This window comes from Dysidea avara, chromosome 10 (genome assembly GCF_963678975.1).
Source record: "Dysidea avara chromosome 10, odDysAvar1.4, whole genome shotgun sequence".
NCBI classification, from domain to species: Eukaryota; Metazoa; Porifera; class Demospongiae; order Dictyoceratida; family Dysideidae; genus Dysidea; species Dysidea avara.
The window spans coordinates 28,912,991-28,926,951 of record NC_089281.1 but is presented as its reverse complement, the minus strand read 5'-3'; the positions used below and the strand labels follow the sequence as shown (position 1 = coordinate 28,926,951).

Sequence of the window (13,961 nt, the reverse complement as noted above, 5' to 3'; positions counted from 1 at the left end):
TGCATTAGTGAGTTTAGCTGCGTTCTGGTACAGATGGTTGCCATGACAATTCCACCACCTGAAATACCAGTAATGTATGATACATTTGCGCGTGCATAAGTAATTGTGCTTAATGTGAATCTGAAGTGCGCTTATAGTAAGTTGTGTGGTGTGCGCTGGTTAGAAACAATGTCGAGGTTTCTTCGCGGAGCGTTGATGGGTGCCAGACGTGAACCCATGACAAGTAAACGAGGAAATAAAGACTTCTACAAAGGTAAAAGCTGTCTAACTGTCTCAGTTACCACCTTTGTGCGTTAGGGGGAGGAGCAAAGCCAACGGGTGTCCCAACGAAAAAAGGCAAGTTATAAAGTTGTTACTAGGTTAATAAGCACGTTTTGCTGTTTACTGTCGCAGGTGGCTATTTAGTGCTGCAGAATCGCATCACACACATCATAATACCAGATTTAACTGGATTTAAGGTGCAGTACTGGTAGAATATCTATGGTATAGCCTAGGGGCAAATTTAAAATTTTCGAGGTTGAGCAGTGTTGCTAAAAATAAAGTTTTCGCGGATTTTTAAATACTCCCAAAATGTATTAGACTATATGAAGGTCATGGGGTAGTCACTACCGATAGTTCTGTAGAGCCATCTGCGACTGGGATCAAAATCAAATCAAGAGGTAAATTAATACTGAATCAAGCAATCAGAAAGCTCTAATTAAGTTAGCTTGCAAACAAAACGAGAATGTACGAAAGTATGTGCTAATTTATCAAACCATCAAGGCTGATTTTAAGGCTAAATCAAGTGATCAAGGTATACTTTTGTCGATCAAAAACCTTGATCCCGGTCGCAGATGGTTCTACAGGACTATTGGTAGTAACCACCCCTTGGAGGTCTAAATATTTCAAGGATAAAGTTTTCGCTGGTATCCCCCAAAACCGCAAAATCAGCAAAAATTTCCTCAAAATATTTAGGCTATACGGAGCAAACATTTTTTGGTGCATATTACAAACATGCATAATTCGTCTGACATAATATTTGTGAGGACTTTTCAATGGTATGCAATGGGGTGAATACACTTACTTGGTCACCACACTTTACCAACTATCAAAAGCTAGGATAAGGTTAGAAACAATTAAATATTAAATAGTAGGACAAGCGTAATATTAATTTTTCTCAGGAATGTTAACACTGTAAAGTCTTGACGGCTTGTTTATACAAATGACTAACCTAGCAAACTTCTTTCACTCTACATTGAGAATGGCTGTAGCCTTCACTCACATACCTCACAAATGTCTGACAAGCAATGGTTGTTAAGCATTTTACGAATATACGTCATAGTATGTTTCGCATGCAATCCCTCTATATCATATCTGTATTGTTTATTGGTATTGCAACTACTATATATCCTGTAAAACCATTCAAAACCACAGATGGGAACTTATACTTGATTGTTTGGCTTTACCTGCTTGACATTCAAACTTTTTGTAACATTTTTCAGTTGTTTTAGTTCTGCTTGATCACCTTTTTTCTGAGGCTGTGTTGATTGTGTCATTAGCTTCTTGATTGTCTTAATTCTTAATTGTAGTGATCATCCCTTAGAGACTAGGTGGTAAGACTTCTTATGGCCTATGAAGAACACTGTCTATTGTCAGTTGTGACTATTGACTGTCTCACTTGTTCTATTCAATTTGCAATACTTAACAGACGTACATTTGTGCAACAGTGATATTCTTGTGCACATTTTGAGTGACCTTAACTGTCGGTCTTACACTTATTAGTGACTACATATTACATAATGGGTATCGATTCTCTTGTGAACATGAAGGGTGGCCTTTACTACTACAATTGGGTTGCTCACTATCAGAATAAATGTTGCATTTTCCTCATTGTGTTTGTTCAAAAGTCATTAGAAAGATCAAAGCCAAGTCATGGCTGCTGACCCCTGACCTACATGTAAGACTGAGAGATAGTGGCAACTAATTGATTATCGTGATAGTATGTAACAATCATGTTAGTGATAACATGCTATCACGATAACGTATGCATATCTGTGCTTAGTCAAAAACATGGATAACAGAAGTAAACATGAGATGTACACCTGTGCTACTCCTCCATAAGACTTGACTACATGCAGGTATATGAAAAGTTGCTCATGTTGATCCAAACAATGGATATGGTGACACATATAAATGGATGGTAGATATTACAGGTTGACTCATGATTTGTAATTCATGTTGTTTACTCACGGTTTGTAATATGGTGTACTAAACTAGAACTTTCATTTATAAGGTAGAAGTTAAGTGAGGTGAGTAACTGACAGGAGTGGTAAAGGTTTTGGGCATATAGGTATGGAGCTTGGACATAGTTTGAACCCTGGAGAAAATTTCTTTCTGACATTTTTGTGCACATTTTTACTTCTTGGTGACTGTTCTATTAGAGTATCTCGATCACATGTTTGGTGTTTGCTGTATATGATCTCTCCTTAGCTAAAATTCTCAGTACTTTCAAACCACAAAACGTTTGATACATGATGGTTACTTCATGTACAGACCAATTTTTCAAGTTATTCCATCAAGCAGATTACCCTGTAGGCGTGATAACAAGTTGCTTTTGCAATTGTCAAACTCTTTTGTTCTTAATTGAAAGTTGTACTGTGTAAATGTACTGCATTATGCTCTTACTGTCCTCTACATTTGCAGTAAATAGACTAAAGCACACACAAATTATTGCAATTTTTCTGAAGTATGCAAAAATAAAATTTAAGAAGAAAAACATGAAGAAAATAGGATGACTTTGAAGGTGCATATCTCAATGGTGGCTGGACAGATTCAGTTCAAATTTAAAATAGGAGGTACCCTACCCTGAGGCATCTGTTCAGGCACTATCTGCAGATGTATGAAAACGGTGTTTTCTTGGTTCCTGTAAAAACATACTTGTCCAGGTAAGTCCATGAAGCATGCATCGTATGTACTGCACTATGCCAAAAGGCACCTGTCGGGCTGAACAGTGAAAAATCAAGCTTGTAGTCTTAGCTTAGCCATTATCAAGTTAGACTGTCTGTAGGCGTCAGTCAGTCTGTCATGCATACATACTAGCTGTACTTTGCCACACGACACACTATCATGTGTCCTCATATAATCTCTCTGTGTGTTTCTTGTATTGAATCTGCTGCAGGCAATTACTGGTACTTAATACACTTGTCAGTTGACAACTAAATCATGCTTGGCAAAGTTGGCTGATTATTATTTGTAGCACTGGGTGATAATTTTGATAGTAGATAACCAGCTGTCCATTTGTAGTGGCAGTGTTCACTGGTTGGCTGTATGTAGCCAGTAACTGTAATATAGAGTGGTTGATTGGTTTTACAATTTGTATTTAACAACATTTGCTACTCGTGTACTACTTAACCACTACTAGAACAAACCAACCTACAAATAGTACAAGTAGCTCTACATTGCTAGCTTGGAATAGTGACTGGCCAGCATGTTCAAAATTCAATCTGTGTAGTCCATAGCTGTGCTACACTACACTATACTGCCATAGATGAGTTGAATATTGTAGTTGATATGAAACAGCACTTGGCTTCATGGTTGTAAAGTAGTCGAGCATGTGAAATTTTACCTCAAGGCTTAGCTTGATATTTCTCTGTTCTGGACTTTTTCTGTGTAAAGGTTATTTTTCGTTTTATTATTAAATTGTTACAATTCGCCTACCAAATAGTGACATAGCATGCTCTATTTGCTGTAACTGACTTAACATCCCATAATACATCTATTAAAATACATCTACTGTTGTTTTTAAAAATGTTTAACTTTTTATATTTGAACATGTTTGTTAGTTTAATGCTATTTATTGCTTACAGCTCAAGCCATACGTGTCATTGTCATCACCTAAAGTTGATCCCCAAGAACTAACTGGACCTGATCTGTTGGAAATGGTTGAAGACTCTACAGAAGTGACTGAAACTTCATCACAAACACAAACATAGCCATAATGTATTATATGCACATACACTCCAATCCATGTAATACAATTTATTGAATCTATACAATTTATTGGTGGGTAGTTTAGGGTTGAGTGTAGGATTTTTAAAAAGTTGTCTTTGTACTGTGAACAGTACTCCATTCATGCTATCAACACTTTGTTTCAAGTTGAAGATAATCAAAGGGGTGGTATTTGAGGTGCCATTGACTGGGCTTTGCTTGATCTGTCAGTTTAAAGAGGCTACCTTCTCAGGTTGTGGCACATTTGACAAAGAGGTAGGCTTTGATAATGTCTTCTCCTTGTAGGAAACTACTAAGGCCGCGGCAACCTTTGTATGGTAAAGTTTCAAGGCCATTTGTCCACCCTCCCAAAGAGCCAATACAACAAGTGTCTTCAGAAATGACTGCCAAAGGTAAGTGTTACTCTTTTGTGTCTGATGACATGACTCAATAATGTTTAAACAGTTTCTGAAGAATCTGTGTGGCAGTACCTTCAAGAAAACCCTGACTTTTTGGAGAAATTTGTCATCACGAAAGTGTCTGCTGACTGCCTGAAGAAATGGTGTATCTTGAAGAAGCAATGGTTGACCAGAGTATGTAGGTATATTTCCACTGGAATGTTTAGGAGAATTCTTTGTGCAGGCCAAGATTCCAGACAAGGAAGATACCACCAGTGATTGTCCAACCATGTTGTTTTCATTTAGCAGAGAAGTGGCTAGTGGTAAGGCGCAGGTGTGACATTGGTTACTATGGACACTTTGACAACCTGACCAATAGCAATGAAAGCTGACAACTCAACACTTTACTTGCAAGATCCCACCCAGGAGAATGTAAGACTTCAATTCATCAAATTGTTGTGAAAATGCACTTGCTTTTGGCACAAAAGAATCTTCTTCAATTTGCCTCTTTGGCTCCCTGTGAATTACCAGAAAGTATTCTGGTTACTGAGGGGCTTACAGTTCAAGGTCATGTGGCTGCCACAAAGGACCCGATTCTCTATAACTCAACAATGAAGGATGAAAGTTTTCCTGCTGGCATGGGTGAACCAACAACAGTGGCCCAGTCTGTGCTATGTTTACCACTGGTCATGAAAGGAGACAATCTGGTGGGTGTGGTAGTTTTAACCAGGACTCCATTCTCTGCACCATTTAGTAAAGAAGACAGACAGGTATGTCTTTAGAAAAGATTCTAATCTAGTTGTTGTTATTATTTACAGGCTTGTGAAAATTTGTATGACAATTTCTTGTCTGACCTAAAGACCATGGATTTGGTATATTGTACACACAACTGTATGTAACGCCACAAATGTTTTCTGTTTAGATAAAAAGGCAGTCCAAACATGATTTACTGCTTCTAGCTTTACGGTTTGGTGTGCACTTATGTCCAGTACGCTAAGCCATATGTTGTTTAACTAGATCATGTTTCAATCAGCTCACTCCTGACTCAGATCCCCATGTGGTCCTTGAGAGCATTATTGTTAGTGTAGTGTTCTCTGCTCATAGTGCACTCAACTAATTTCAGGTTACACTGTACCAGCAGACTGGAGCTAGGGGAGGCTCACTGTTTCTTGTTGATTTGGCTAAACAGGAGTTTTATGCAAAAGTGTTTATGCCAAGTTTTGATCATCAGATTCGGACAGCGCCCAATAAACTGGCAGTCATTGCTGACCAAAAAAACAAAGGAGAACCACTAAAGTAAATAAATAATACATTAAATCACAGTTAACACTGGTAAGTATACATGTGTGAACTTTTGTCAAAGGGAAATCCGGATTCCTCTTGAAGCTGGCATTGCTGGTTTGTGCTACAAAATTAACAAGATCATAAATGTGTCAGACTGTGAAAATGATGAAAGAGTTTACAAGTTAGTGTGGATACAATGTATATATTAATAACGCTGTTCACCTTCAGGATGATTGATAATATGCTGGGTATCACTTCTCACAATTTACTTGCTATTCCTATTGCTTTTGAGGGCAAGTAAGTTAGCAGAAAGTCGGTAGGGTGAAGTAGTCTACCTGTCACAGGGTGATTGGTGTCATTGAAATAGTTAACAAAGTTAATGACAGCTTCAATGAAAAAGGTCAGATTGTCTAAGAGAAAGTAAACTTTAATATCTTGTGTTAGATGAAAAGATTGGAGGGTTTGTAGCCGTGGTCTGTGCCATTGTTGTCACATACCTACAAACAACAGAACACAACAAAGTATGAATGACAGATGTACGTACTGTCTCGTGTTTAGACACATTTAGGTGCTCAATAAGCTACTGTCTCACCATAGACAGTGCACTGATAGAGAAGTACAAATTCTGAGGGGAATAGATTCACACAAAATATCAGAATATCCTCTTGGAGAGTATGTTGCTGTCATCATTGTATGTAACTATCACGTCAATAATCAGGTTTGGTTTTGATTGTTCATCGATTCCGGAAGACTTGAAACCCGTCGCCTTTATTACTATGCTCCAGAACCTCTCTAAATCGTTTCGGTAACAGTGGAGATGTTTTATTGTCTGTTAACAATTGTTTTAATTGCAATAGATTCAGTAAAGACCAACTAATGAATTTTATCTTGTCCGTGCGTCGTAGTTACCATGACATTCCTTACCATAACTGGGACCATGGCATATGTGTTGCTCATACCATCTACACCATCCTTAAACACTCACAAGGAATATTCACAGAACTGGAGGTATATACCACTTGTGTATGGTAGGGAAATTTAAAGGGTGGTGGGAAGGAAATCTGGGTAAGGAGAAGTCGTCACATATTTGAAATATCCAACATGTACTTGACTTATTGAGTTTGGTATTTGTTATGGCACAAAGTACTTGATATTCCTAAACTTTCCCCATATACAGAATACCTCAATACCAAACAATTGTGGGCTATTAGTCTATTAATAAGCCCATAAAGTACACCTTAACTATGTTTGGGACCTACTTGACATGGTCACTATAATGAGGTGGTACACCTTAGCTATGTTTGAGGTCACTATATTGAGGTGGTCTTATTATATTACAGTAAAGATTTAGAGTTACTATATGCCTGTACTATTTCCTAGTCTGTCGCTTTGTTGGTGGCTGGTATTTGCCATGACTTAGAGCACCCTGGCCAGACCAATGCTTTCATGGTTCAGAGCGGCGACCCCCTTGCTGTGCTGTATTCTTCCAGTCCACTCGAGTACCATCACTTCAACCAGGCCTGTCTCATCTTGAGTCAAAAGCAAAATGACATCTTTTGTTATATAGAATCAGAGAAACCAAAGGTAAGACAATGTGACAACTTTTAAGTGTGACATGTTTGCTGTTAGATTTATGAAGTAATGGAAGGGGCTATATTAGCTACAGATTTGGCAGTGTATAGCAAAAACAATGAACAGCTCAAGGGACTGCTAACAAATGGTGGATATGACATCAAGAAATCAAACCACAGGTATGAAAACACAAAGCATATGAAGTTTGAATTTTGCAGCACACATTTTATCATCTTATTGCTATGACACTAGCAGGGTCTTGAATCTGAAGAACTAGACCTAACTCAAATTAAATTTAAGCAGTATTGCTGGTGCCGGGTGAGGTCACTGTAAACATCTGCCACCTCCACAGTAGAACTCTGTCTGTTTTAATTGGAGAAGGAGGTTGATCAGCTTGTTATGTCAAGTTTTAAGTCCCCAGATTGTAAGAGCCAGCAACCACAGTAGGGTCTCTAGCAACTCCTCCAGACAAGATAGTTTGGCACAAATCATACTGTCTTGGGCTACATCATACCAACTGAGAGCACCCAACCCCGTAGTTTGAATCACTTACTCTCCACTACTTCCTCCACCCACCACTGACCTTAACTAAAGTAGTATTGCTGGTGCCTGGTGAGGTCACTTTTGCAATGGAAACTTCTGCCATACTTGCAGTGGAAACTCTGTTGTGGTATGGGAGTTTGACCAGCACAATATTTGTGATGTTGAGTTAAGTCTCCAGATTGTCTAAACAGCCACAAGCAAAAGAGCTAGCAACTACAGTAGGACCTCTAGCAACTCCTCCAGATGCAATAGTTTAACAAATCATGCCATCTTGGGCTACATCGTACCAACTGAGAGCATCCAACCCCATCCTTTGAATATCCCTCTAAATTACATCTCTCCATTGCAACTTGGGTCCATGAAATGGTCTAGTAATTAAAAGCACATGTATGCACTTGCAAAGAAAAGGCCTTTGACTGCCATATTAGCATGGTCATGCCTACCCAGTGAACCAGCGATGGGATACCTGTGCACTACTCAGGTACTATGTGTCAGTGCAGGAAAATCCTGGACTAGTAACTCACAAAAGGCTGTGCTATTATGTCTCACAATTGAAGGTGTGAGCAGCCAAAGTCCTACTTGGACCTTCACCCATTGTGTGAGACAAGGACAGTTAGCATTTGCTTCTCCAGTTAAAGTACCCACTGCTTCTCCAATTGATACCAAATCCTCATTTAGCAGCTGGGTAGGCTGGAGCAAGTTTCTTGCTCAAGGAAAAAACAACAGCAACGGGCATAACCGGGCATCAAACATGGAGCCTTTCGATTACCAGGCTTATGTTATAGCCACTTGACTGTATGTGCTACACACACACACACTACACACGGATATTACAATATCTCAATTATGTACATGTGTATAGGTCACTGGTTAGAGCAGTACTGATGTCTACAAGTGATTTGTCTGCTGGTTCACTTCCATGGGACCAGCACTACAAGAAAGTCCAATGTCTGTTTGAAGAGTTTTACATACAGGTTTCATGTTTGTAAATTCTATTCACCACTGCAGTACATCAATTGTGTTCTCAGGGTGACAGAGAGAAGGAAGAAGGCCGTACTCCTCTACCACTGATGGACAGGAGCAAAAGTAAAGCAGTACCTAAGATGGAGGTATATACTTTGTGTAGACCACATCTGGCAGCAGTGATGTCATTATGCTGTTCTAGGTGTTCTTCCTTAGCAACATCTACATGCCGTGTTGTGATGCAATAACTAAAGTAATGCCAGCAGCACTCCCGCTGTTACGTGGAGCTCAGTAAGGCCATATAGCTACAAAGTGATTATGAAATCACTTGTTTTATTAACAGAAAGAACTTAGCTCAGTGGAAGAGCTTATCTTCTAAATGACACACACAACTTTCATTATAAGAACACAAAAACATTATACTCTGTACATTTAGCAAAATCTAACTATTTACTATTACAAAAAATGTATATATTGTATATTAAGTGTGGATTTGAGGTTAGTAGGTATTCGCTGCTTCAGTACTGCTGTCCCATTTGCGTTCCTGATGGTTGTTCCCCTATTCTACCATTGTAGCCATTTGGTCTGTTCACTGATCTGCTGTGGTATGACTACAAGAGTACAACATGTGAGTAACCCGATACATTGTCATCTGGTACAAGTAAGGAATTATTACATCACTGGTTACAGCAGGTGTGCTATGGATGTTATTGATTGGTCAAAATTAAACTATTTGCTCACACAAACAGAGCATTGCATATGACAACTTACCGATGGACTTCGCAATGGTGTAACAGTCCCTGATGTGTAACTGCCAGTATAACTGCTAGTGGAATGATTACGAGTGCTAGAAGATTGGGACAATAAACTATAAGAATTGTAACTATCACACAAAACATGGCATCATTACATACTATCTACATAGTTGATGTAGTGTGTGTCTGTGTGTGGGCATAGATTGCACCTAGTCACATTACAGTAAAATTCTAAAGCATGTATCATCTCAAGTTGTAAAAATGATATCCACATTAATTGTGTTTAGTCACATTAAAAGTACAAAAGTCAAATGGGGTCTACGTGAACCACATTGTCAAAACAAAACGTATGTTATATGGACACTTACAGTTGTGCATTGAGAGGTGCTTGTGAGCTAGTGTTAGGGACACCAGGATACTCCACATCTTTACTGGAATATCTTTGTTTACATGCACAGTAGATCCCAATGCTTAGCATGATCACTACAGCTAATAGTGGGATAACCACAATCAATGCTATCTGCCATGCTTCCAGGGTGGAACTTGACTCCCCTTTATCAGTACCTAACAAATACAAAAGACAACAATGTGAACTACTCTAGACAAGTCAGTTCATAACAGTTACTAATACAAGACACGTACTTGCTCCAGGACTGTACTGCAAACATCCATTCACAAACGATTCATCATCAGTCGTTGACCCAGTTTGTGTACGAAAGGTCACAGACATGGTAACGTTATTACAACTATACTTGACAAATACTTCAACAGTGTAGATTGTGTCTGGTTGTAAGTTATTAATACATTGGTGACTTCTTCTAGTTGTCATCACACCAGAAGTAAACTCTCTGTTTGAATTAGCAGTTTCATCTTTGACTGTAAAATAAAACCCGTCAGATTCAATTCCAAGTGGATTAGAGACTGTCCATGTTATATTCACAAAAGTGCTGTGAGGTGCAGAAATGATACTCTCAATGCTAGGAACTGAAACAGAACATCATTAAGTATTGTATAGATAGTTACAATCTTACCTTTACAAAAGAAACCAATCTGGTAGAATGAGATGGGACCAGGTCCCCCAGCATTGGCTGGCTGTATGGCAAACTCGTATTGAATATTTGGCATTGGAACAGTGAAAATCCATGATGTTTCAGTACCAGGGATCATTCTAATTGTCTCATTTCCCAGTACTCTGATATGTATGATATACTCATTGACTACTGAGTTCTCTGGAGCCTACATGGTACATATGAAAGATAAAATATTACACACATCATAGATATTTTCTTACCACCCATGTTAGAAGGAACTTTCCTAGCATTTTCACTGAATCAAGTTCAAAAGAACTTATAGGTCCAGGTGCTACAGTAGTAGACAATGATAATATGTAACTTGACTTATAGAAACATACTCCCTCTAATAATAATGACTTGTGAAGGGCCACAAATCTGTGAAGTGATATTTGATCCTCAGCATAATAGCTAGTATGATATTTCAAGTTAGAGTAGCTACTCCCACATGTGACTCAACACCACTACCCACTAACTGAATAACTGCTATATGTGCTCTTGTACACTACTATGATGGCTAAGTACATCATACAACAAGCCCTTTTTTTATAGAGCTAATAGCTACCACAATGATAACAAAATTTTAAAGGAACGTTTTCTCATTAAATGGAATACAGTGGTATTATAGACTTTTTGGACCCAGAATTTTTGGCTACTTTTTGCTGAAATATAGAGGTTTTCCTCTTTCAGGGGAAAAAAATATATATAATATATACCAGGCCTGTTGGAACCAAAATTTTTGTCCTTAATATGGAGGTTTTTTCTATTGTGTCCTTAATTTGGGGAGTTTGTTAAGAGAGGCTCCACTGTAATCCTAACTGCTGAATTATCATACTGTGATAAAATTCAGAATGTATAGAAAGCTAGCATTAAACTAAGGCTCACAAAGAAGTGTCATATAATTTCCTTACCAAATTTTCCATACTGATACTTGAATTGTATGGATAATAGCCAGCATACAAAGTGGGTGAAATAAAGAGACTAATAGATTAATGTACAAAATGAGTGGAGTGGTTATGTTTGTCTCAAGATGTCAGTGACAATTGAAGAATTCATCTCATGAAAATTCAAACTGCGTCAACCAGATTATCAGATAGTGTGTCAATACAATCTTGTATACAACAAACAGGTTTTCAAGAGTGTTCTAGACACTTTGGCATTTGATTCTCCCATGAACAACGCAAAAAAAACACCAGCTACCCATCTTTATGTACATACCTGCCACGATGGTACGAGCTTGTATTCTTGCAGGTAAACTTCGCTTGCCATCTTTGTAAGAACTGATCATGAACTGATACTCAGTGTCTGGCTGTAAACCGGACACTGTCAGTATTGTTGTACCATCTGTGATGTCCCTTCTCATCATAGTTCCTCCAACTTGGTACTCAATGATATACATAACTCCTGACAATGCTAATGGCATCCATGTGAGTGTTACTGTAGTTGAAGTGTGTTCTGTGTAATTAAATCCTGATGGGGTACCAGGAACACCTAAACAAAAAAATGTATAAATCTTCACAGGAACTAGACACATATTACCCAAAACAGTTTGACAAGAAGATCTTTGAAGAAGCTTCCCACCCATACATGCACCCATTTAAGTTCTACAGCAATGGTTGACTATAATACAAAAAAAATTTCTTTGCTTTGAGTGTTTGCAAAATTTTGTTTGGGTCAGGAACTAGTAAACAGTCTATGTACCAAAATAATATTAGAATAGCCTCAGGCAGCAAAATAAATAGCTATAAACATAAATTCTTTAAAGCATTAAACTTCAAAATGAAAACTAATGGGCTCCATTAAGCTCAAGCATGCTCTATTGACTATGTTTCCCTTGTCTGGTAGTACATATGAGGCCAATTACAATGTTGTCCCTGCAGATGGCAAGATTAAAACAGATGTTCCAAAATGCTATTTAACGCCATGTGATCATATCACACCCATACTATGTCTGAAATAGCCACATGAAGAGGCACCATAAACATTGCATGACAATTGAAGACATACAAATATTGCTATCCCCTACATGTAGAGATCGTGAATATAAAGAGTGTCTGTGAAAAGCTAAAGTGTATGGTATCCTCTCTACAACACCAGCCAAAACAAACTGACTAACTCCCTACACTAAATAAGTTTACTCAGCTACGTACCATCTTCAGTGAAACTCAGACAATCTACTGAAGTTCCAATGGCATTTGTTGCATAGCAGCAATACTTGCTTGCCCCAAGTACATCTTCACTACTAAACGTAAAAGTGCTGGTTGAAATCACAGTAAAGGTGTTGGATGTATCATCTGGTGAAGAATTCCCAGTTAATTCAATTGGGTTTTCATTTGTGGATGTCTGCTGCTCCCAATGTATGGTAGATCTTGGGTAGCTCATAACAGTACATGTCACAGTGACAGAAGCTCCGACCCCAACTATGGTCCTGTCTGGGTTTCTTGTCATGTTAACCAATGGTTGAACTGTAAAGTAGACTCCATTAATGAAACGGCAGATACCAATAAAATATTTACTTACATCTAATAAACACATTGTAAATTTCTGTATCTTTGTCAGCACAGTTGGTTGCTGTCAACCTGTATCGTCCAGCATCGGTGTGCTGTACGTTAGAAATACTCAGATTGGTATTGGTCATTGTCCCTCGAGAAATATTGACATTATCCTTCTGCCACCTCACTTCAGGTAGTGGAACACCAGTTACGTCTACAGTTATCAGTAATGTAGAGTTCTGATTTAATTCCACTGTATTGCTGATTGGTTCTACTAACGTAATTCTTGGATCAACTAAAGACATATGGATATAAACCCCATTAAATTGGCACAAAATATTAAAACCACTCACCAGCCACCACTATAGACCCATCTACCCTTTTACTTCCTGGTGGTATAAAGCAAGTATAGGTGCCCTCATGACTAGAAGTGACCACATTAATCACTAAAGAGTCATTCTCTAACTTCCTACAATTGCAGCCGTCATCGGGAATCGGTACCTGATTGTGGGTCCAACGCACTATGTCATTTCCACTTGCCCGACAGTTTAATATCGCCGGAAATCCAACCTTGGCCACGATGTTTCCAGGGACGATCGAGAAATCTAGAGTGATTCAAATAGCTATAGTTACACATAGCTATACTGATAGAATCTATCGATAGCTACTTAGTGGTCACACAACTTTAAGTACGTGTTTACACAGTCACCGCAATGCTGTGCCAACAAAATCTACAATTATGCTACCTTGGGTTGTGGCGTCCCGAAAACACAACGAAACTAAAATGATCGGCAACAGTAGTAGATGCGACATCACGATTGGTCAATGCTTATCGAAATAGCTATACAACAACGCTCCGGTCGCTCGTCTATTCCAAACTAAACAAAACACTCTCAAATTGACCACATAAGACGCAGA

General features: G+C 38.5%; 3 protein-coding genes across 3 annotated transcripts; 2 read left to right on the top strand and 1 right to left on the bottom strand.

Moving 5' to 3' along the window:
- The first annotated feature begins 96 nt into the window (after nucleotides 1–96).
- On the top strand, nucleotides 97–4,038 carry LOC136236348 (large ribosomal subunit protein mL41A-like). Its single transcript, XM_066026492.1, has 4 exons — nucleotides 97–253; nucleotides 298–336; nucleotides 394–458; nucleotides 3,846–4,038. Exons 1-4 carry the CDS (start codon nucleotides 169–171, stop codon nucleotides 3,969–3,971), a joined length of 315 nt encoding a protein of 104 aa, XP_065882564.1. The 5' UTR covers nucleotides 97–168; the 3' UTR covers nucleotides 3,972–4,038.
- A 116-nt stretch (nucleotides 4,039–4,154) lies between these two features.
- On the top strand, nucleotides 4,155–9,308 carry LOC136268598 (cAMP and cAMP-inhibited cGMP 3',5'-cyclic phosphodiesterase 10A-like). Its single transcript, XM_066063974.1, has 23 exons — nucleotides 4,155–4,219; nucleotides 4,273–4,379; nucleotides 4,432–4,559; nucleotides 4,609–4,687; nucleotides 4,744–4,796; nucleotides 4,853–5,134; nucleotides 5,183–5,236; nucleotides 5,287–5,330; nucleotides 5,382–5,442; nucleotides 5,488–5,660; nucleotides 5,728–5,829; nucleotides 5,877–5,945; nucleotides 5,993–6,048; nucleotides 6,093–6,169; nucleotides 6,217–6,320; nucleotides 6,367–6,453; nucleotides 6,506–6,656; nucleotides 7,029–7,232; nucleotides 7,278–7,399; nucleotides 8,626–8,737; nucleotides 8,792–8,872; nucleotides 8,929–9,017; nucleotides 9,070–9,308. Exons 2-23 carry the CDS (start codon nucleotides 4,367–4,369, stop codon nucleotides 9,107–9,109), a joined length of 2,181 nt encoding a protein of 726 aa, XP_065920046.1. The 5' UTR covers nucleotides 4,155–4,219; nucleotides 4,273–4,366; the 3' UTR covers nucleotides 9,110–9,308.
- LOC136268599 (immunoglobulin superfamily DCC subclass member 4-like) lies at nucleotides 9,095–13,961 on the bottom strand. The gene is made up of 11 exons (XM_066063975.1): nucleotides 13,790–13,961; nucleotides 13,397–13,648; nucleotides 13,072–13,338; nucleotides 12,702–13,016; nucleotides 11,770–12,042; nucleotides 10,773–10,843; nucleotides 10,513–10,717; nucleotides 10,124–10,465; nucleotides 9,850–10,045; nucleotides 9,498–9,573; nucleotides 9,095–9,337 (listed from the first exon to the last, which is right to left on the bottom strand). The coding sequence occupies exons 1-11, from the start codon at nucleotides 13,854–13,856 to the stop codon at nucleotides 9,245–9,247; spliced, it is 2,157 nt and encodes a 718-aa protein (XP_065920047.1). The 5' UTR covers nucleotides 13,857–13,961; the 3' UTR covers nucleotides 9,095–9,244.